We start from the raw sequence: 22653 nt of genomic DNA, 5'->3' as shown, positions 1-22653 counted from the left end.
GCATGAGCAGGGCCTTCAACCATCAGTGGATTGACAAAATATCTAAAAATGTTGTAGTCCTATTCAAAAAAAAGTTTGAGTCACATTACTAGAACAGTAAGACGAAGACTGATTTCAAAAGTGATTATTTTAAATGTCAGATGTTGGGAAAATGTTTTACCGTTGTTAACCAAAACGTATCTGGCATGAGCGCCCACATCCGTGTTTTTTTTTAATTAACTCGACATCTTCCTGGGCTGTGGTATTGCCAATGAGGTCACAGATTGCAAAGAAATGTTTGACCATACCATACTTCTCCGCGCTGGTTCTGGTTAATGTGCGCTGGTGAAGAAGTGGCCCAAGATAGGCTCTGATATCACTCGCCATTTATATCAGCCACTGCAAGAGATCAAACCCAATTTGCCAAGATTCTAACTACCTCACTACACCACTGGTCGACCCACCTACTATATAATAGCTGATGATTGGGAACATTTATTTTGTAACTGTGGATGACTAACATGGTGAGTTTTTTTTTACAAGCAATTATGGTTCAGAGTATGATACTTTATTTTTTTTTACGATGTTTACCTGATTATTGATACTCTGGTGTTTTGGGCCACAGACGACAAAGAAGAGTTGGTTGCAAGCATAGAGAAGGACATAGGAGATGCTCGTGAGTTGGTGAGTCCACATTTTCTTAATGACAGCATCGTGCTCAGAATTAAAATATACATACTGTTTGAGATGAAACCGATTTTTGTTTCAAAATGTTTTATACAAATACAATTAATCATCCCATCCTACTAAAGTCTACCTTTCAATTTTCACCACTCTTCCTCCTCAGGACGAGAGTTCGCGAAGCCTCATTTTTATATTTATGCATATTTATTTAGAGTAAGAAGTATAGCGATGCGTCACATGTTTCAAGTGTGACATCAAGTGGGGAAGAGGTGATTTCCATTTCACAATGTGCGTTGATGCCCTTGCTTTTAAGAGCTTCCAAATGATATCAGCCACTAAACACTGAAAAAGAAAACCCTGCTCCCTGTTGTCGTAGGCATGTTATCGAGCAAAAACATGGACCTTCCCATGTCCCTCTTTACCGCTTACAAGGCCAGGCAATGGCGACATAACGTGGCTATAATACAGTAGGCCATGTTACAATTCACCTCGTGCCATACATCTATTCCACTTCTGCTCAGTTAGAAATAGGAGAGATCAGAAAGGCACGGCAAATGCAAATGCTCTTCATAAGTGCGATGCTCCATTATCGCCGGAGTACTCCTCGTGCCCTGTTGTTGTTTGTTGTTGTTGTTTGTTGTTGTTGAGAAAAATACGCGGTGCTGCTTTTTCAGAATGTTAATACTGGTAGGAACCTCCTGGTTCCACCAGCCCACAGGGGATTATTGTGTCCGTCCGTCGTGCATCCAAAAATGGGAGGGGTGGGGCTGGGTGGAGAAGGGAGGGTGGGGAGGGGCTGGGTGGGGAGGGTGGGGCTGGGTGGGGGGTGGGAGGGGTGGGGCTGGGTGGGGAGGGGCTGTTCACCCCGTGGTGCCCTATAAAACTCAACATTTAACTTACTCACGCCGGCTTGTGCCCGCCCTCACAGTCGGGCATATTTCCGGAAACACCACGCCGCCGTTGACCCTGGCCATTGACCGAGCAACCCAACGTTCCTACCAGCTCCCTCCGCAGGAATGTGTTGTGTACCACGTTTTATGAGGGGGGGGGGGAGGGGGTGTCGCACTTGTCACCAGTGTTTCCTGTTGGACAATGGCATTGTGGGTTCTTTGTTGTTGATTTAATGTCTCGTATGTATAAAATGTCCAGCCCCTCTCTCAATCTACTGCTGGATGAAGGCGTCCCCACAGCATGTCAAGTTGTGGGATTTGTACCATAGCTACTTTAAGATGTTTTCTTGTTCTTGTTTTTGTTTGTTGCGGTTGCACCCGATTCAAGAGCTGAATGACTCACATGGCTATACCAAATAAATGAAACTGAAACAAAAACTAAAACTGAAGCTATACAAAATGCAAAATTCAACACTGGGTCTGTTGCTGTGTACGACATTGCCCATTGATTTTATAAATAACAGTATTTAAGTACTGTACAGTACTGAAATATTCCATCCACAAGATTTCCATATCCACATATCCGTTACATGGACAATGAAGATGTTCATCTGCATTGAAATGTTAGATGTGCATGTTCACAATCACACTCACCGCATCATGTTGAATAGGCTACTGTTTCAACCATTAGTCCAATATTTTGTTCTGCTACAAGGCAATGTTAATGAAAGCTATTCGGTTGGACATTTGCGCCGCACACCAATGTGTTTCGCACCCGACGGAGTACATGCGCGTGGGTGTTAAAGTGTTTACGTTTTCGTGCACACATGTCATTGCACTGTCAGCTCCTCCAGCTAAACGAAGGCTCCCTTGGTGGATTGCTGTTCGAGTTTCTGGTGGGGTAGAAAAATGCGTGTGCTCGGTTTTTTTTTGCCATCTGCTCCAGGAGCTATGCTGAGTGACCTTGTTGAAAACGTCACACAAGTGCTGTTATCGTGCCTGGATTAGTGAAGGACACATATTTTGGAGAAAAATATGTAGTTGAGCTATCTTCCTCCTCTCCCTTTCATCTGCGCACTTTCATCCGGCTTGCTATCCGCACTCTGCAATCAGAAACATTGAGAGGCAGGCGGGCAGGCAGTGGATCTGTTGTCGCCGACCTATGTATGTTTAAGATTTGTTTCACGCCGTACGCAGCCAATCGTGCTAATCGGAGGTGCGGTGGAAGGACAACAAACGAAACACAAAAATCAGTTCTAAAGAATTCAGTTTTCGATCTAGATTTACTATCGGAATGAAGAGCGTTCCAGACGGCCGCATAAGCGCATCTAAAAGCGCGCGATGCGGTGACCGTATTTGTTCGATGGCTCGCCAAAAGCCATCGCGAGGTTGACCGGAGTTCGCGTGGTGGCTTTACGCTCCTTGTCGAGATCAGCAAGGTATCGTGGTTCATTTGCGACAAGCACTGTTGTGCATAATGAGCGAGAACTTATAATATTTTCGTTCAGCAACTGGAGCCATTGGAGCTTCTTGCATTGTTTTGTGTTTTTTTTTCCTCATTGCGCTCGTGACACGCTCTGGACAGCTGGAGCAGCTGGAGCTGGCTGGGTGGGAGATGGACGCAAAGCGACGAAAGCGTCACCAGGAGCTCGTGAAGACCAAAGGAGAGGCTGTCACTCAGCTGCAGAAGGACTACGTGAGCAACGTCCTCCACGAGTCCATCAGCGTCGCTGCGTGTTGCGCACGAGCGAAGCTGGGAGCTATATCGTTCACATATGCACCTCCGACTAGCACGTGTTGGCTACGTACGATGCGAAAGAATTTGAACATTCATACATGAGAAAGAAGTTCAACATACATGCTATGTGCATGATATAAAAAAAATTGAATGGCTTGCGCTAAATACTTTTACAATACGAGTCTTAAGCGTTAATTAGAGTATAGTGCATGATCAGTACACTCGTATTGATGTTGATTTTAAACGGATTTTTATAGTATCTCATCACATTCCAAGATGTTACACTACGGCTTGCGTGCACACCATATAGTGAACTGAATGAGATTCCCATTGATTTCAACTGTGGGTAGATGACGTAGCAATCAGGGGCGATACTTTTAGAAGTGCGCAGACAGTGCTACTGCATCGGGGCCCAGAGGCCACAGAGGCGACAGAGGCACTGGTAGCAGGCTCCAAAATGAGGAGGGGGATGGGCAATTGGACTGGGGGGCCCCATTGAAATCGTTTCACCAGGGCCCATGCCACCCACCCACCCCCTGTGACAATGATGTCCAGTGTCAAAGACAGACACTCAAATGCATCGACCCTTCAGAAATACCACATTCTGATTTTTACACAGTGAACGTGTTATCAAGCGTTTAAAACGTGTTTTTGCTTTCAAAACACAAACATGAAACACCAACTCGTTATATGCGTTGCTGTGTGGTATTTATGGCGTGGGACATTGTGGGTTGAATGGGGCCCCCCGTAGTTTATAGGAATGGAGTCTCGTCGTTTTATGTGTCGTGTCGATGTTTCTGGGTTAAATATTTACGCGATCTAACCCAAAAACCTCTATTATGGATTATATTTGTCGCGAAATCCGACTACGTGTTAAAACTCACATACGGTAACTCGGCAGCTTTTGTTTACCAATCCTGACTACTCTGCTGATGAGACCCAGTAGGTCGAAACCAAGTTTGCTTGAATTAAAAAAGCTACTTGATAATGCTGGTCTGGGAAGTCAATAATTAGACCGATGGACTACAACTTTTTTTTGTTACCAAGTACGTGCAAGAAGTGCATTGGTTTCCCAATACGGCCACTGCCTTATAAGCATTCTAGATTTGAAGCTTTTGTGACTGCAAGGATTCATACTCTTAGGTTTTTTTCGGTAAAGTCACGTAGGTAAAAAAATAAAATAAAAATTAATAAAAGTAATAATAGAAATAAAATAGTATTATTTTTTTTAATTTAAAAAATTTTTACCTACGTGACTTTACCGAAAAAACCTAAGAGTAACAATTGACCAGGAGAGGGCGCAATAACACAGCACATCGGATGTTCACGGCTGTGTCCGTGTTTGGCAGTGGCGGGCCCGGATCTCCTACAGGGACGTTGTGAGTCCATGGGAAGAAGTTCTGGAGGAAGGTGCAGAGGAGGCCAACCTGTCGGAAGATCTGGTAAGTCCACGCGTCCACTGCGCTGTCTGCCGCGTGTATTGTGGGCTCGATGTCCGATCACTGAGGCCACAGCTTCAGCGAGAACATCGCCAGGGAATGCCCTTCGATCTCTCCAGAGCTCCAAAGCTTGGAGCGGGATGGGGGAGGCTGCTGGATCGTGCTGGCGCGGATGGATGGGTGGGTGGGTGGCCACCACACATGCCAGATTGTTCGGCGTGCAGCAGAGGGCCATTAGTGGCGCCACGGTGGTGAGATGTTCACCACGTCGCCTGGTTTGCGGGAGGTCGTGTGTTCGATCCAAACCCCGACGCATGTTGTGGATTTGGAGTTTGCGTGTCTCTCCCGGTGGTGGCGTGAACATTTTCTCCGGGTCCTCTGGTTTCCCCCCCCCCCCCCCCCACATTTAGAGTATTTGGCTGTTATGCATTTCCACGTGATAAGCCACTTAGTTGAGCTATCATTTGTGGCCCAGGTCGCTTCTGAAAAAAATAGTTTACGTTTTATTAGAGCTGAATCCATTGTTGTACTGTATATCTGTGCTCACACATCTCTTACTCCCTGCCTTCACCGACCCCCCCCCACTGACTAGCGTGGTGAAGTATGGTCAAATAATCCCCATGACGTTCGCTGCGTTGGGGAGGGCCCCCCTCATCCAGCAGTGGATTGACACAAGGGCTGCACAAATGCCCGAGTAACAGCGGAATACTTGTGCGTGTGTAGTCACAGTACAATACATGCCACCATACAATTTGGGTTTAAGTAGCATGTGGGTCGCAGTGTAAATGCAAACGCATATCAAGGAGATCGTATATATAAGGAGAGTCATGTATACACAATTGTTTTCTTATAACTTATTTTTTTTTTACTGTTTATAAGAGAAGGCAGCAATGAGTCTGGGCTTGATTCGGGAAAGGCAGTCGACAGCACGGTGGGCAGAGGTCGCAAACGGGTTTTGATTCCTTACCCGTACCCGGCCGCACCAGGGTTGCAAACGGGTACCCGTACCCGGCCGTACCCGTACCCTAACCGTACCCGGCTGGGTACGGGTAGGGTACGGGTATCGGGTACCTGATTTCGACCTCTGGGATGAAGCCATGTTGCAGGCGCGGGTGGGTTGATTCTAGGAACTTGAATTGTGAGAAGAGACAAGACGTTGGGAAATGAGTGACAAACAGTTACTCACCAGTGACTCACGGCCTACCCGTACCCGGCCGCACCAGGGTCGCAAACGGCTACCCGTACCCATACCCGGCCGGGTACGGGTAGCCGGGTATCGGGTAGGGTACAGGTATCGGGTACCTGGTTGCGACCTCTGACGGTGGGCAGGTGGGAGGGAATATCCAAACCGCAGGAGCGACTTGGTACCCAGCATAGACAACACAAATACTGATAAACAAACAAAAGCAAGCCTCAATACCATCGTCAATAGCACTGGGGGGGGGGGGGGCCTTAATAGGACACAATATATAATCGGCGACGTTTCAAGCAATGGCCCTTCTTCACAACACACGAAGAGGATTTTACGTGCCATGAAAAATGGCCTTTGCCCAAAAACGTCATCTATTATTTATCTTTTCCTTTTAAAGCCGCCACGGTGTTATTGACGAATTCGTTGACCTTCTTGAGAGATGGAGTTCACCTTGCCTGCGGTGGCACGAGCGTCACACGCAGTCCACAACGAATGGCTATCGCGCTCCGCCGCCATGTGATGGGGTTGTTGGATCACCTTTCGAAGATGGGGGCAGTTCATCAATGTACCTGGCCCAAATGTATGTATGTATGATGCACTTCTTTCGCACCGTACGTAGCCAACCGTGCTAATTGGATGTGCCTGGGAAGGACAATAAAGCGTTATAAGTGGATAACAACTCTAATCTTCATCATCAGCCATGATCAATCCACTGCTGGATGAAAGCATCCATTCCTAAGCCGATTAGCACGGATGTCTACGTATGGTGCGAAAGAAGTTCAACATCCATCAGCTCTCGCAGTCCTGCCATGTAATAATCCACCTGGCACATGAACACGAGTTGATTTTGTTGCTCCATTTCTGTAACTGATGAAATTTACTAAAATCATCTCACCTAAAATAAAATGATACTGATGTTGTTAGCGCCTATGGCGTCTTACAACACATTTTTGCATCATTTGGAACATTTCCAGACACGTGTGCATGGGGATGATCAGTTTACTTAACTTCACTTTCTCAGCGTTTGGCAGTGGCTGGTTCATGAAAGAGTCAAACATTTCCCAAAGCTCCCAATTTTTTTCAACAAACAAAACACTACTCTGTTCTATATTAACAATATTGGATTAGAACTGCAAAGGGAATTAAGTTTTACTCATGGATTCATTTTCATTGCAGGTGTTTATTTTTAAATTAATTTGTACAATGCAAATATATGATTCAAGACCCACAGCACCGTGAACGATTCAGCGAGGCGTGATAGTGTGCATAGGCCCCAGTAGTACATTTGACTTTCCTACATAATGCATCAATTAACATGTTTTGGAAGTCATGCTGGGACCTCTAATTAACAAATAACAGCTGCAGAAAAGGTTGGGACCAAGGAAAATGCTTTCTTTTGCTTAGATTGTGAAAATGTTGGTCATTTCATCAGTTGGGGTTGCCACTTGTCCTGGTCCTCTGTGTTTGAGTCACGTTAAGAGTCCTGATTTTTTTTTCGGTTGCATAATAATTAATACACAACTCAAGCCAATGTATTTATTATATGAAGTTCTCCCCTCTTTCGGTCTTGTGAAATCTTCTTCCCATGAAATGGCATGATTATTTTGTGCCTTAGAGGTGGGAATCCTTCCATCAGGACATAATTTACTTCATTTTTCTGCTACACACTTACACAGTACGTGCCAATAAATTCAACCCAGCCAGTGCCGTGTGTTCAGCTTAATATTGTCAAAGAAAAGAAAGCTGTGCAGAGGCCCTGCTAAAAAATATTCTAGACACAGATTATCCGATGATAGAATGCAATGTAATGACTTGTTCCATTCTAATTCCCTGCGCTGTTCACAACAAGATTATGCACCACTTGCTATCTTGAGCCCCGCAAAGTTATTTCCCACCGTGTCACTTTTCGTTAACCCAGTGTTTGAGAAATTCATTGGAATGTTTGAATTTATAAATGTAATGAAATGACTAAAAGAACCTAGTATTAAACATTAATATCTGTGGATTTCTCCCCACGATGCTCATGGAGTTCTGGATAGCGCATTTTTGCTATGATTAGAGAACATTCATTGTGAGTTTAACACGTAGGCTTTCGCGACCAATATTATTCATAATCAACGTTTTTGGGTTTAGATCGCGTTATTTATAAATGTGTCGTAACCTTCCACCACCCGACACGGCCAATCAGTAAAAAAGTGTCACGTTGACAAAAGACAAATAGTTAACTGCTTTAGCCCACCGGTGTGTTGAAGCGTGAAACCACAACATTTACAATTTTTTTGTGCTTTTGCCGCACGTTCAAGAGAGAAGGACTGGACAACTCTTGGTTGACATGTTTTAGCAGCAGGTTATCAAACTCTATTAAAAACAATCACCCACACGATTATTGTGGCATGAGCAATGTCGCGCATCCGACTCGCTGGGAATAGAGGTGTAGGCCGGTGTGTCGAAAGATCAGATTTGTGAACATTTATAGCAAATGACACCATGCACAAATACTGCACTGGGTATGGGCAGTTAATTGATGAGGGCAGATATGCGACGGTCGAATATGCAGTGTACTGTACGTGGCTTTGCTCGGTATTGGATTGTGAGAAGCAACAATGTTTTGCGGCACCTGAAGGATGGCATTCCACTTCGGATATGCGTGCCATAGGTTGAGCAACTCTTGAACTTGAATCCTAACACTCCCAGTAAACCCTGTGTATGCAACATGAGTCATTATTTTTCATAAACTCAGTTGACTCATGTATGTTTTTTTCTCTTCTGGTATTTCGAAATCCTTGAAAAAATTTTTGCCGTGAAAAATATTTTGGCACCCGAAGAAAGCATATTTTGAAGGTTATATTTTTTATCCATAATGTGTTTTGCGCAGATTTGAATGTTTTATATTCATGGTAAATGTTATGTCTTTGCAATTAATGTTATGTCTTGTTACGGGTTATTTGCCCCGATAGTACATTTACAATGCTACTTTGGAAAGCAGTAATGATGAATTAAACAAGTGACGTGATGTGTGCCTGTTTGTCTAAACATGCACTTCATAGTTTGTTTTCTGAGCATAGACTTTTTAACATCAAATACACAAAGCATGGGGCTGCTACTAATTTTATAACACAATAAGGCGTCGTGGGTCTTTTTCCTCCATATTTGCAACTTACAGTTCAATTATTCAAGACCTGCATTGTAGCTAAAGTCGTGTGTAGCATCACTAGGGGAAATAGATTACAAAAACACTTAATTTCTTTGGCATGAGGTTTAAAACCCCAAACTTGGCTTGTCGACACACAGCATACTGACAATGCTAGTTGCAATGTGGACTGTCATTTGGTGGTTTGTAAATTAATATTCACAACTTCTATTTCCGACGGGAGCGGTGATGCGGTGGTTCAAGCAACGCGCTATGAGCCCGGCAACTTCGGCTAACAGCAGTGGCGAGTGGTGGGTGTCTGAATTGCTGTTCAAAAGCTCTCCTTCCATCCTTGACCAACCCACACTGGAGCATCGTCAGAGAAACCCCCACGAAGAATGACATAAGTTGGGGAGGCCTTCCTCCAGCAGTGGATTGACCAAGGATTGTAAATAATTGAAAATAAATTGCCATGTAACCCATCTATGTCTTCTCTCACAGCCGCTGGACTAGTGGTGAAATTCGTCTGCAACATTAAATATGCCATGTTGCTCAACGGTTAATTGTATTTAACTGAGTAAAGGAACCAACTATAATTATCAAGAGGCTGGGTTCTACAAATTAGACAAACTTACAGTCCAACGTCTTCCCATTAATACATCCTGATAATACATGAGGTATCATTTTAAAGGTAATTTTAGTTTTAGAAAGTATGGCTTATTTGTAGAAACAAGTCAATGGCTTGATATACATGAACCGAATATACAATCGCTTTTGCAGTATGAATGAAAACGTCAGTTTGTCTTGGTACACCGGACAACGCTGCAATTTAGAGTATTTCTCCCTAATAAATAGAGGTGGACACGTTATTACTATTGGAATCACAGTCCGAATTGGTTGACAAGCCCAAGCAAAAAGCCACTTAACGATTATACTAATGATTACCTACCTCTTTAAAGTGTCTGAAGTCTGCATTCGAATTTGTGGAACTTCCCAAATGGTCTCGAGTTACTAGTGGGACACTCGCTTAATTAATGTAAATTTTCTGGGCCAGGTAAGTAAACAAGATGCTATCTGCATTTTAAGTGGTGTGCTTAAAGTGGGAACTGGGCCAACAAGTGAAGAAATGCATCGGTTATTTACCTAGTGCGACCCTAAAACATAACCAACTCAGAGGTCATGTGTACAAAGCTGTGTTAAATTAGAACACATTACTTGGGTAATATCGAATATGGTAAGAAGACAATAACATTAGCATCTCCCAATTGGTTTAATTGTGTGGGATCTTTAATTGTGTGGGTGATCTTGAAACAGACTGGTAGAGGAATTGTGGTAAGTGGGGGGGGGGGGGCGGTGGTGTTGACAGTCTGATACGAGTGACATTGGCTGAGATTCATCACATGAGTCTGGTAAAATGCTGAGGTTCAAGTAAATGCTATGGGGGGGGGAAGGCAATGAATCTACAATAATTCTGCACCAGCTGTGCTACACTAGCCAGGTGCGTGCGTTAGCCGTGGTGCGGTACGTGACCTTTACTGGAGCAGTGTGCCACGTCATTGTTTTGGGGGGGAGGGAGGGGGGGGAATGTCTCCGTGCCAAAAAAGTCGTCAAACTTAACAATGCTTCGCAAGTTCATTAAGGCCCTGACCCTTATCTGTGAGTGTCACTCTAGCCTGAGTAGTTAGGCTGTCACAGCTCACTGTCGTTGATCACACCATATGTGATCATCAGCTAGTTCAGCAATCGAGAAACTGGTAAATGTACAAGCTCAGGAGAACAGTATTTTGCTCATCGATTAGGCATCACTTACATTTTTTACGTGATATCTGGATACAGTGTATAGTATATTTGCGCTTCTATTTAATTTACTGCATGGCAAGTGAATTACAACACAATATTTGTTTTCTTTAGTGGCCTGTAGCACTGTGTGCTGTGGTATGTGGCGCCGTATCGACTGTTAAAAGTGCTTGACAGATTAGCGCTGCACAGATTCCAGAGATGTAATTGAAAGCGGAATGGGGAGGCTGTACAAAGCAGCGCTGTCAATCCCCGCCACGCCAATGCATGGGTCCCGTTGCCCTTCCATCGACCAGTGCGCTCGCCCACCGAATGTGTCATCGACGGACGCGTGCTTTGAAGTCTTTCTCCTGCATAAATCGCGGCCGGGAGGCCCTGGAGATCAGCCGGCCAGCCTCCACCTCTATACCGCCAGGGATTAGGCCGCTCGCTATTTTAGGTCATAATGATTCCCTGCAATCACGCCGCCTTTGAAGGCAGGAATAATAACCAGCCATTCCCAGCCTATTTATACGCAATGTAAAAAATCCTAAATGAAATGCATTTCTGTCAATAGGTTTTTTTTTTATCAATAAACTCCACAGGGGCTCATTAGCCCACGACATCTGCCCCCGAAGCGAGGTTAGCGTTTTGGCTTCGTGCGGTCTGAGCTTGAAAGCATTGTTAACACTCCACTTTGTGAAGGCACAGTTGTGGAGCATCGTTAGCGCAGTTACTGTAGGAAATCTGGTCTCCCGTGCACCATTTTGACGCCGGTGAAGTGCTGAGAACAGGCTGGAGCGGCTACCGGCAGAGCAACATTACCGCTCACGTTGAGACCTCTTGCCCACAGTAGTTAGTGGTGCAAGGCAACAGCCCTGTTAAGGGTGGGTCACAGCTTTCCTGCCTTTAAAAATGCGCGTTATTCATTCGGTGACTTAATCTATGCGCAATGGCGAAGCATTTGTGTGCGATTTAATAGCATTGCATTCATGCTAAGCTTGCAGGTTTTCAATGCAGCTTTTTTTTTGGGGTGCTGACGTGAAATATGAAATTGAACTCCTTGGCACAAAAAAGTGAAAGAAACTCGTGAGCTATCCATGCAGGAATAGTTTTAAGAAAAGTGTATTTTGCGCCACTGCTTATTCTTGCCCTTCCCGCGATTGTTAAGTCGTGAATAAAGAATGCGGCGGCTTCGTCGGCAGAGAGAATCCCATTATGAAATGTAACGGCAGTTTAATAGTGCTTAAAAAAAAAGAATTGTACTCCTGATCGTTCATTAGGCACCGTAATGATTAGCCTCCCCCCTTCACCCCTGACACGATTCGACGACTTGACATTATTCCAGGGGGGGGGGGGGGGGGGGTCACGATTTTTTTTATTCGATAAATGTATTAATTTTATTGTCGCCGCCTCATTTCTGCTGTCCGTCTTCTCTCGCAGCTATCTCTCTCGGCACTCTGTGCACTGCCGCATTCGGACCGCCTGCCTCGTTTGTTTCGTCCGCTGCTCCGTTGTTCCGCGATGCTCATCCCAGACGCTGACTTAAAAGGAAAACTCTTTGCACAAAATTTGCATGCATCAAAAATAATGAACTCCTTAAATAATTCGCTGAATGTATGGTGAGCTTAATAAAAAAAAAAGTAAATCGGTTAATTGATGAATTATCATCACATCTGGTTGGCTACGTACGATGCGAAAGAAGTTCAGTATATATATACATTTATACATCTACTCTTTACCCTGTTTTTTTTTTCTGTACCACACGTCAAAACTCACAACAAAATAAAAATGTGTTTTGGCCATCTCGGCATTGATTTGTCAGAGCCTATGACCAAATCATCCGAAATGTGCTTGATCGCGTTCGACATTAGAAGCTAAGTAGAGTTGAGCCTGGATAGTGTTTTGGATGGGTGACCACGATGTAAACAAAAGTTGTGGGCTGCTGTGGGGCCACATTGTCAGCAGAGGGCAGTGCATCAATATCCTTTGTTGTACTGTGCTCCAACATCTATGCTCCCCAATTTACCAACTCACACTAACTAGCACGGTAAGGTATGAACTAAAACAATTTTTATATTACCAGGTAATATCCACTGAGCTACATAGCTCTTTTTTCAGAAGCGACCTGGCCACAAATGATAGCTCAACGACGTGGTTTATCACGTGGACATTTATAGTAGCCAAATACTCCGAACACACGTTTCTAAATGTGGAGGGGGAAAAACCCGGAGGACCCAGATAAAAATCTACGCGGCCACGGAGAGCATTTACAACATTTCAAATATATAGCAGCAGGCGTCAGTGTCGGGATTGAACCTGTGACCTGCATACCAGGCGAGGGAGTTAACATCTCGCCAGCGCAGCACCCCTGGGCGGTGTGAGGATGCCCTCATCCCGCGGTTTGATTGACATGGACAAATTAGCGTGCAATTAGCATATCTGTCATGCCGTCTCACTGTGTACCATTCACTTTGTCCTGCCTTGCTGTGTCAGCCCCACCTTGTTACCCTGCCCATCTCAGTATCCGTCTACACGTTGACTGTCCTGCCTCCCCAACACATTCCCGCAGAAAGTCCAGCTGGTTGAGAACACGGTGCGGCTGGACAGCGGCACGCGGATGTTGGAGATCGCTTGCCTCGCCTGCAGAGAGACAGGCACGTGCTGTGGAATGCGTGGGAAGGTTTCGTTATCACTATCATCGTCATCGGTCATGGTCAATCCACTGCTGGATGAAAGCCTCCCCGTCTCTCACGATGTTGCGGTGTGATAATCCACACGGCACCTGAACTGATGTCATCGCTCCATGTCCCTGGTGCACATCCCCTTGGATGCGTTCCATTCCTAAGCTGCCACAAATGTTAGAAATTTTATGTAATTTGGTTGTCGTTTCGTCATTAGTGACCAGGCTGAGACCATCAACCCACTACACACGGGAACCCGGTTTAATCAATGTGAGGTTGCCCAGATTCGAACCCGGTGCCAGATCAGGGCTCTGCCTTCTGGTCCATCTGGCCACCTCCCTCTGTTACCAATCTAAATCTCTGTGTTTGCAAAATCAAAATGAGTGTCGGCTCATAGATGTCTTGTCTGAAGGAGAGAGCGTGATGCATTGTCACCAATGGCCTGGTATGGATCCATTGGCACCAGGTAGCTGGATGAGAATTGAGGGACTGATGCTAGGATTGACCGTGCATCAGTGAATGACCAAAGCAGGACAAGGAATAAATTATAACTCGCACGTCCGATGTGCTCCACGGCAAATTGAGCCATGAGCCACGCATGAGGTCTAACAGAGACGGATTGAGAGTGTTGCCCGTGATAGATTAACGTGTGCTAAGCGAGTCGCAGCTGACCGCTTTATGGACGTCTTTTAAAAACGTTTTAAGGAACGGTTTCACGTAAATTCTTGATGCGACGAGGACGAAGCGAACGAACGCGCACGTAGTGAAGATTGACTGCGCCGGGGATTTTTTTTTTTAAACGACAAAAGCTAAATGAATTGTTACATTATTGAAGGTGCATGAAAACACACCTCATCAATTCACAAGTATTTTCACTGTGCGAGCAAAAGAAGTGATGTTTGGTAAAAGATTGCGGGTTTTTTTCTTCCACCTGTCATTGTAACTTTAATGCATTTTTTAAAGAAAATATGAGATGTTGCTCATTAAAGAAGAAAAAAAAGTGAGATTTGCTGTGGAGGGTTAAGTTGATTGCGATTGCTAATGTTGTGCAGCACAGCGATGTACAATCAATTAGATTTAAATAACATTAAGTGTCGTGGAGAAATATGCATTTGCGTACCTTTCTGCCTAAGTGAGCACTAAACCCTAATAGTCATCAGCAGGTTATAGCCTACAGGGTGCCCCAGGCCTAATCAACATCCACTGGTTCATTCCGCACTCGCTTTCAAGATAACTCCAACTCAGAGCTGAGTCTGTAATCCTTATCAACAAGAACTGTGGCACCACTGAGTGTTCTGTACGCTGCGGCGTCTACGCTGCGCTTGATAAACGTTGTGACCAGTGGCATTGAGAATACAGTTTTGGCATGTGGCATTGTCATGTGACTTTCTAAATCGCCAGTGCGTGGTGCAGCTGATAAAATCGCAGGTAAATTTGCCCATTAGTTTTTTCAGTAAAATTACTGTGGACATTCACTCATCCACTTTTATGTGCGGCGCAAGAGGATGCAATCCTTTTATCTCTGTTTATACACGCAAATTACTCATTTTGTCCGAGTGGTAAATTATAGATAAACATAGAGCATAATAATCATCAGAGGTGTGGACTCGAGTCATGTGACTTGGACTCGAGTCAGACTCGAGTCATGAATTTGATGACTTGCGACTCGACTTGGACTTGCATAACAATGACTTTGTCCCACCTCTGATAATCATCATTCTCAACATCAGCCTTGATCAATCCACAGCTGGAAAAGGGCTTCTCCAAGCCACCATCATCTCTCATAAGCTGAATTTATCGCTGAACATCCTCTTAGACATATTCCATTCCATGGCTGTCACTTTGTCACTATTCTTGACCTTCGATTAATTAGCGAATGGACTCAAGGCACGTGACCGACAGAAGATGTTGCACTCAACTTGCTAAAAGCATGTTTGCTTATTGTATTGTCTGACTGCTAATGACGGCATAAGGTGGCGGCTCATTCAGCAGTGGATTGTGCAAGTAATTGCAGGACTCATCGTCTCGTACAAGAGCTCGTTGCCAATTGAAAGTCCTAAACGGTGACATTATCGACGGCTTAATCATAGGTTGACGACCCTGTGAGTTGCCATCGGTGAACATTGTACACGTCCCTATCGTATATGTCATTGCTTTACTGTTGCTCTTTTATCAAACTTGCAGACAAATGTAACCACAGGCAAAAATGTAAGTCCAAAATTAGGTACAATAGTAAATGCATTCATAAGCATAGGATCTGTGAAAGTCACCGCTAACACTTGCCACAACAGGAATATGACATCCTTCAATGTTTTTTTCATTTGACAATAATTAACAAATTCCTTAGAAGTCAGTGAGACATTACTAAGACACATGCATGCATGCATTGAACGTGTTCATTCTCCTTTTCAAGCATGGAATAGTTTTATTTCCATTCAACGTATAAACACTGTGATATTTGAACGTCGATCACTTGTCACCAACTTGATATGCGTCTTGCACAAATAAATAGCAGTTATTTCTAATTGTACATTGCTAGGAAAGGGCATAACGTGAGTTTGCATAGTATCGCGCATTATAGAACCACGGTGATTGTGGAATGCCGTTATAGACAAGATGATAAACGATGCTTAATGGTCGAATGGCGCATCATTTCATTGGGCATTTATTCATCCATAACGTGTCGTTCGTCTGTGTTCTAGTTTGTAAGTAATTCATGTGTTGTGGCCTTGAGTGATATATCGCCATGATACACTCCAACAACCCACGCAGCCATCCACCCCACGTGTCTGACGTGTGGACATTTGTGAAACGCTTTCATATGGGAATGAAATATGAAACAATGAGAGAGGGAGAGAAAAAAGCCCATCTGTTTTCGCGTGTGTTTGCACGGGTTTTTAACAAACCTGATTTGTATTGCTGCGAAAATTTCATTAATAAGTCAGGTGTGATTTCTCAAGATTTCAACAGAGCTGTTATCTGACAAAAAATCTAGCGCTGTCAAGTTTGTGTGTGTGTTTTAGAAAATTAAGATTCAGTCGGTTTAGATATACCGCTCGAGTTAAAAGTTTAGATTTATTTTCAACAAAGTTATAAAATAAAAGGGCAATTAGTTTTCGATGCCATTTTTTTTAGAAGAGATGTAAAGGCTTTTAAATGTAGTCGTTATTAACAATTTAAAATGTTTATCAATAAACAAGGCTTACATTTGATGTAAATGCACAGATATATTTGTGTGCATAACATAACACATTCACAGGTATTCATATAGTCCAAGGGAATGATCCTTATTTATTGTGTTCTTAAGGGCTTTTGTCAAGGTCACATTATTAATGTATACGTGATTTGTCTTGATTACAACACTAAGGCTTGGAAATTGTGCTTTATTTTTTTTATTCCCCGAGTGTTTTTTTCATTATGCCGCCCAGCAGTAAAATATGATTTATTGGAGACTCTCCGTGGCTTAATCGGGGAAAGAAAATGACTTAGTTTAAAATGCATTTCACTGAGCTCATATGCTCACTTTATTTGTATATTCAGTTACTTTACATTTTGGTAATATCCGAGCGTATTTTTTTCCCTAGGAAAACCCAAAGGCTAACGCCAATCTACCCTCGGGCTGTTGTAAACCTTTACACGGATACTGAAAAAGGTTCATTACGTTTGTGAAATTGCAATGAGTGATGTTCATTTTTACGTAAATTGTTTTACATAATTAAAATGATACGGCCAATTCCAATTAAAATATAGTCATAACATGATTAACACTTGAACTTTCACATTGTATTTAGACATTGCTCAGAGTGTTAACGTGTTCTCCTTTTGCATATAAACAGTATCTTTGAATGTGGATGATAAAACGAAAGCTGTGTTTCCGTTCAAAATCATGTTGCATGGTCATTGTTTGTTCATTGCAAGGTAATGTTTTTTTTGTTGGAGCAACACCGCTTTCTTTAAATGATGAATGAAGTGTTGGTCGGTTAAATGATCAGATTCGTCTTAATCAGACTTTACGAGATGAATTAGATTGGGCCCCGGGGTCAAGATATCAGCACTGAATCAAATCCATTGGCTGTAACGTTAAGTGATTTACAAATGCTAACCACTATGTAAATACCGCTCCATTTACGAGGTTGTGTTGCTGTTCTCTCGTGCGCCCGCTTGTAGCTGTTGTACAATTAAAAGACGATCGCCACCGAAAGCGCCTTCACAGCTTCACGCCTTGCGAACCCATCGGGCAGTTTTTTTTTTAAACTAATCCAGACGTGAAGTCTCCTTGACAAGAATTAATGCCCGGTCAATTATTTATCTGTTTAGGCAGTCATGCAGATACAAATGTCTTCATCCACAAGCTATACCTTGCAAATTAATGTACGAGCTGCATATCCAGAAATGTCAGCAGAGTCATCCATTATAGCGCCCGGCGTGGTCTTATTTCATTAACTTGAATATGCAATGGCTTGAGGACAAAAACACAATTCGTCTCCGTGACAGATTTTTCCACTCAATTAGTGCCCGTGGACTTGTCTGCCAGAGAAAAATGATGTTGCATCCTTTAGTGTCAGCTTTAGCAGTCTTTGTCCACGTCATTACTGCCGGCTGCACACGCGTGTGCCGGGCACACGCGTGTCCCACGCTCACGTGTTCTGCCACCGCAACAGTTGGTGCACTTAGAATATCCGTTAAACGTTGTTTGTTATGCTCCGAGGCAGGTTACATTTTGTGGTGTGTGATTAATTTGGCTGCGCGTAGGATTTTCACTTCAAACCCGTTGTCATTTCCACATTAGTTTTACTGACAAAACGGTCAACTCTGTACACAAGTCTTTCAAACTTAGGGCGATGCTGTACCAATTTTTTGCGTGACTAACAATGAACCAACTTTGTGAAATAAGAAAAAAAAACAGGTGCTTTATAAACTATTTCATGTTGAATCACGTTTCAAATGTGCTATTGGCATCACATAATTTGAAGGATATCAGTGCATCACACTCCGTCAGAGGATACCCCTGAAAGATTACGTCATAGAGCTAGTTTTGAAGTCGTTAAAACTAAATTTGTATCCACACGAAGGGCATGCATTCTAATGCACTGCAAATATACGGGTTGTTACATGCCAATAAAAAAAGTTTGAAGGCTCTCAGCTAGAATTTAGCCAAATGAATTCAAAACTCTCATTTAACATAATGGGGTTTTATTTTTGTACAGTCAATAGTGGCCAGGGTGAGACCACCAACTCGCTGTACTTAAGAACCCAGTTTAGTCCGCACCTCCGATTAGCATGGCTATCTACGTACGGTGCGAAAGAAGTTCAACAAAAAAAACGTACATCGTCACTCGGTGGCTGCCTAAATTCTAACCCTTGACCTCGTTTGTCCCAGCTTAGTGCTCTGTTATAAAAATACAAATAGATGTTTTAAGCTTGATTCGCGACGTTCTCTCAATGTATTCACAGTGTTTTCTCGTGTACATGAAAGCATTATTTGGCCAATTATGTTTGTTTGTTTGTTTCCGTAAATCTTTCACCTCTCAAGGCAAACAGCTGAATGCATAGCAGCACTGCTACCGCTTGTTTCAATGAACATGCATTATAATTAATTGTAGCCTATTTTTTTAAGTAGTTATTCATGTATTATTATAGTTACTTATACATGAGAATTGTATATTAATTTCATCAATATATTAATTTTATTTGAATTAATCATTGACGCGATGAATTCCTAATAACCGCTTAAAATATATACAGATAAAAGTTGCTTGTACGGTGCGCTATCAAAGAAACAGCACCACCTTAATCTTTGCATTTTATATCAAAAGATGTGTTTTGCACATATTAGAGGCATGTCATGATCTTTAATTTCAAGATGAATATTGTGTTCTGTAATGTATTTTGTATGTGATTTCAGAGCAAATTGGCCTGGATGTTACAAGACATTTGCAGAAGGACACAGAGAAACTGCAATTGGTTAGAAGCCACGTAAGTCTATGCCGCATTAACACGGAGGGCTTAAAATCGCAAGCCATAATAAATTTGTTCCTTGTGCACATACAGATAGAACATAACAGAGGACTGAATGTTCCCTTGTATAGATCACTGCTGGGTTTTTTTTTTCAATTTAATTATGGTAGTTATTTGTATGCAAGCCCTACACTCTGCAGCAGTCATTCCTTCTCCTGTCTGTCCTTTTGACGCAGTGCCTCTTTTTTAAGTGCCGACTGAAGTGCACGCGGAAAGCTGCCACAGTGCAATGGTCAGCACAGTGGACCTGCAATCCAGAGCTTACCGGTTCAATCTCCCGGCACAGCAGATTTAACAACGGGCACCTTTATCACATCCCGCTGCCTCTGTCCACCCAGGAGTCTAAATAGGTAGACCACAACCCGTTAATCGGCAGTGCGCGTGTGGTGGTGTAAAGGTGTGTGTACTTCCACCTCTTCCAAGATGTTTGGCCCAACCGGTGTGGAACAGGAGGCCAAATATACCCTCGAGTAGAGTCCCTTATATCCAGAAGCGGCATGAGTAATTGCAGGGCCGCACCTCTACCTTTTATATGAGCACCCAGAATGCACCTGATCTCATCAGAGCTTGGAAGCTAAGCCACGTTGGGCCTGGATGGCGCCTGGATGGGCCACCGCGCGACTTGTCACGTTGTTGTGCAAGCGGCTGCGATGCTACATGACGGGCAGCAGAGGGCGGTGCAGCAGCATCCATTGTTGTACCGTGCTTCTATGCTCCCGTGCCTATGCGTCACACCGTTCACCAACCCGCACCAACACGCGTGATAAAGTATTGCCAAACAACATCCACAACTGGTATAAGGAAGCCCTTATCTGACAGCAGACAAGAAGGCTGTACGTGTATTGGATATTAACACAGCAACTGGGTGCCTTGTCGGTTTGCGCATTTTCTCCTGGGACATCAAATTACGAGGCTTTAGCTGTTTGGATCCAACTCTGTATGTACCTCTCACCCCAACAAAGCTTGCTGTCTTTCGTAAATTGGATGTTGAAGACCTAACATTGTTTGCTATATACATACATGTACAGTACTTCTGTGTGTCTGTCCTGGCCGCATATAGAAAGGCAGTCACGAGTACTGAATCCGAAATAAATATGAATATTTTCAGAAAAGCAATCATTGGACTAACTGTAGCAGCATAACTTGTTCTTATCCAGCCACCTTTTTAAATAACAAACTATACATAGACGAGGGCTCAAGGGAAGCACGGATGTCAATTGGCATGACTCGGATGTTAAAACAGGTATTGTGATTTAGATTTAAAGCTTTCGTGACTGCAGGGATTCATCTTCTTGGTTCTTTCGGTAAAGTCACGTAGAAGGGAAATAATAAAATAATAAAAATAAAACACAATAAAATAATTCTCACGACGTTTCGGCCACAACGCAAGCAGCCGTCCTCAGGTGAAGAACAGGTCTGTCGGAAAGACATTCAGACGCTGTCTTTCCGGCTTGCGTTGTGGCCGAAACGTCGTGAGAATAATTTTATTGTTTTATTATTTCCCTTCTACGTGACTTTACCGAAAGAACCAAGAAGAGGTATTGCAATGTTATCATCTTCTTGCATGTAAGTTGTCACACCTTTGGGGTTGTGTCAGTTGCTTTGAGCGATTACATATATATTTATAAAACTGCGCATGCGCAACCCTTTTATCAATCCATTGCTGTGTGAGCCCCTCCCCTCCGTCCCCCCACGCTTGGGTGAGTCTTGAGAGTTATTTGACTATACTTCTACACGCTGGTCAAAGCGGGTTTGCGAAAGCAGGAAGCGTAGAAGTGGGAAGGGTAGAATAATCTACAAGCAGTCATCGACTTACGAACATTCGACTTACGGACACCCAACTTACGAACACCCTTACTTACGAACCAATTTCGATGAAATATTAGTTTTTTTTACATCGACTTAAAACGTGAACTCTCACTTGCAAATTGAACCACGGCACGATTTTTGTTCAGCTGAGCGATCCTCCGCGTAATGAGTCAGCCTCGTGCTGGAAGTGAGTGCTTGTGTGTTTGGGCATTTAAATACATTCGATTATTGTGTTCCAACTTATGTGTTCGTAAGTCGATGACTGCCCGTACATCTGGTTTTGCTGCAATGCCCTCTGTTGCCTGCCAGAGTAACCTTGCAATCCCCTTAACAACAACAACAACCTGTTTGTCCGTGATTGGCCCCTCATCCAAGTACTAATCCAGGCCCAACCCCTGCTTAGCCTCCGAGGTCTCACAAGATGATGACTGGGTCATAGATAGGCTCGCTTGTCACGAATTATCTAAAAAAACATACGAAAAGCCCTCCCCAACGGGGCTGCCGTGAAGCAAACCGGCTCAGCTAGCGGTTACAGGACCGCGCCTTGAAATCGTGAACAGTTTTTAACGAACAAAAAAAAACACACGGCCTCACAGAGTTGCGCTTTATTGAAGGTTAAAAGCCAGCGGCTGCACCTCGCGGTGAACTCTCGTTTGGTTTATTTACCGACAGTGGCAAAGGTCAGCCGTATGATGCTAAAACGGGAAACGCACCGCACTCTGATCTGCTCGGTAGTTTATTAAAGTCCCGCTCGCCAAAACGCGGCCGATAGGCGGCTCGGCATTTTGTACACAATAAAGATGTATCCTGTCCGCCGCGTCATTGGTTGGATGTTTCTCCCGAGAGGCCTAATTAATTTAAATTGCCGCCTGTGTGTGTGTGTACAGCGTGTACCGGTGCCTTCGGCTGTTAAAATTATGCGGCGGAGAATATAATCGGCATCAATGCAACGAGATGTGAAAGCATTTCACCACAAACGCTATTTTGTGTGTGCCACATTCCGCTGAAAAACGCACTTTATAATAGACCATGGGTGATTATTCATTCGCTTTTAGGTCTTCTGGCTCACTCATTTTATAAAAGAGTTTATGGCTCATTAATGTGGTCAACATGAATCTCATTATTTATCACTAATATTGATCCGTTTTTTATCCACTCAATTGCAAGTTTATCATTCTTTTTCGCATCATTTACTTTTATTTGCCCCGTAATTTATTTTTTATTTAGCTTTGTAACTCGGGTAAAATGTTTTTTTGTTATTTCTTTTTTAGTTTTTAGGCACCGTATATTGAGCAGGTTTTGTTCAGGACATCA

The 22653-nt window shown here is 43.4% G+C and overlaps 1 protein-coding gene across 1 annotated transcript in view; it reads left to right on the top strand.

Annotated features, from left to right (window-relative positions):
• Positions 1-22653, top strand: part of VTI1A (vesicle transport through interaction with t-SNAREs 1A) — a 43257-nt gene that overhangs the window by 689 nt on the left and 19915 nt on the right. Inside the window, exons 2-6 of the mRNA XM_078859425.1 lie at positions 605-663; positions 3139-3282; positions 4641-4733; positions 13401-13485; positions 19418-19488. Coding sequence (XP_078715551.1) covers positions 605-663; positions 3139-3282; positions 4641-4733; positions 13401-13485; positions 19418-19488 — 452 coding nt within the window. The remainder of the gene's footprint in view (positions 1-604; positions 664-3138; positions 3283-4640; positions 4734-13400; positions 13486-19417; positions 19489-22653) is intronic.

The sequence above is a fragment of the Lampetra fluviatilis genome, chromosome 9, assembly GCF_964198595.1.
Source record: "Lampetra fluviatilis chromosome 9, kcLamFluv1.1, whole genome shotgun sequence".
Classification (NCBI taxonomy): Eukaryota; Metazoa; Chordata; class Hyperoartia; order Petromyzontiformes; family Petromyzontidae; genus Lampetra; species Lampetra fluviatilis.
Note: the sequence above shows the minus strand (reverse complement) of the source record. Positions and strands in the feature narration are given on the sequence as shown.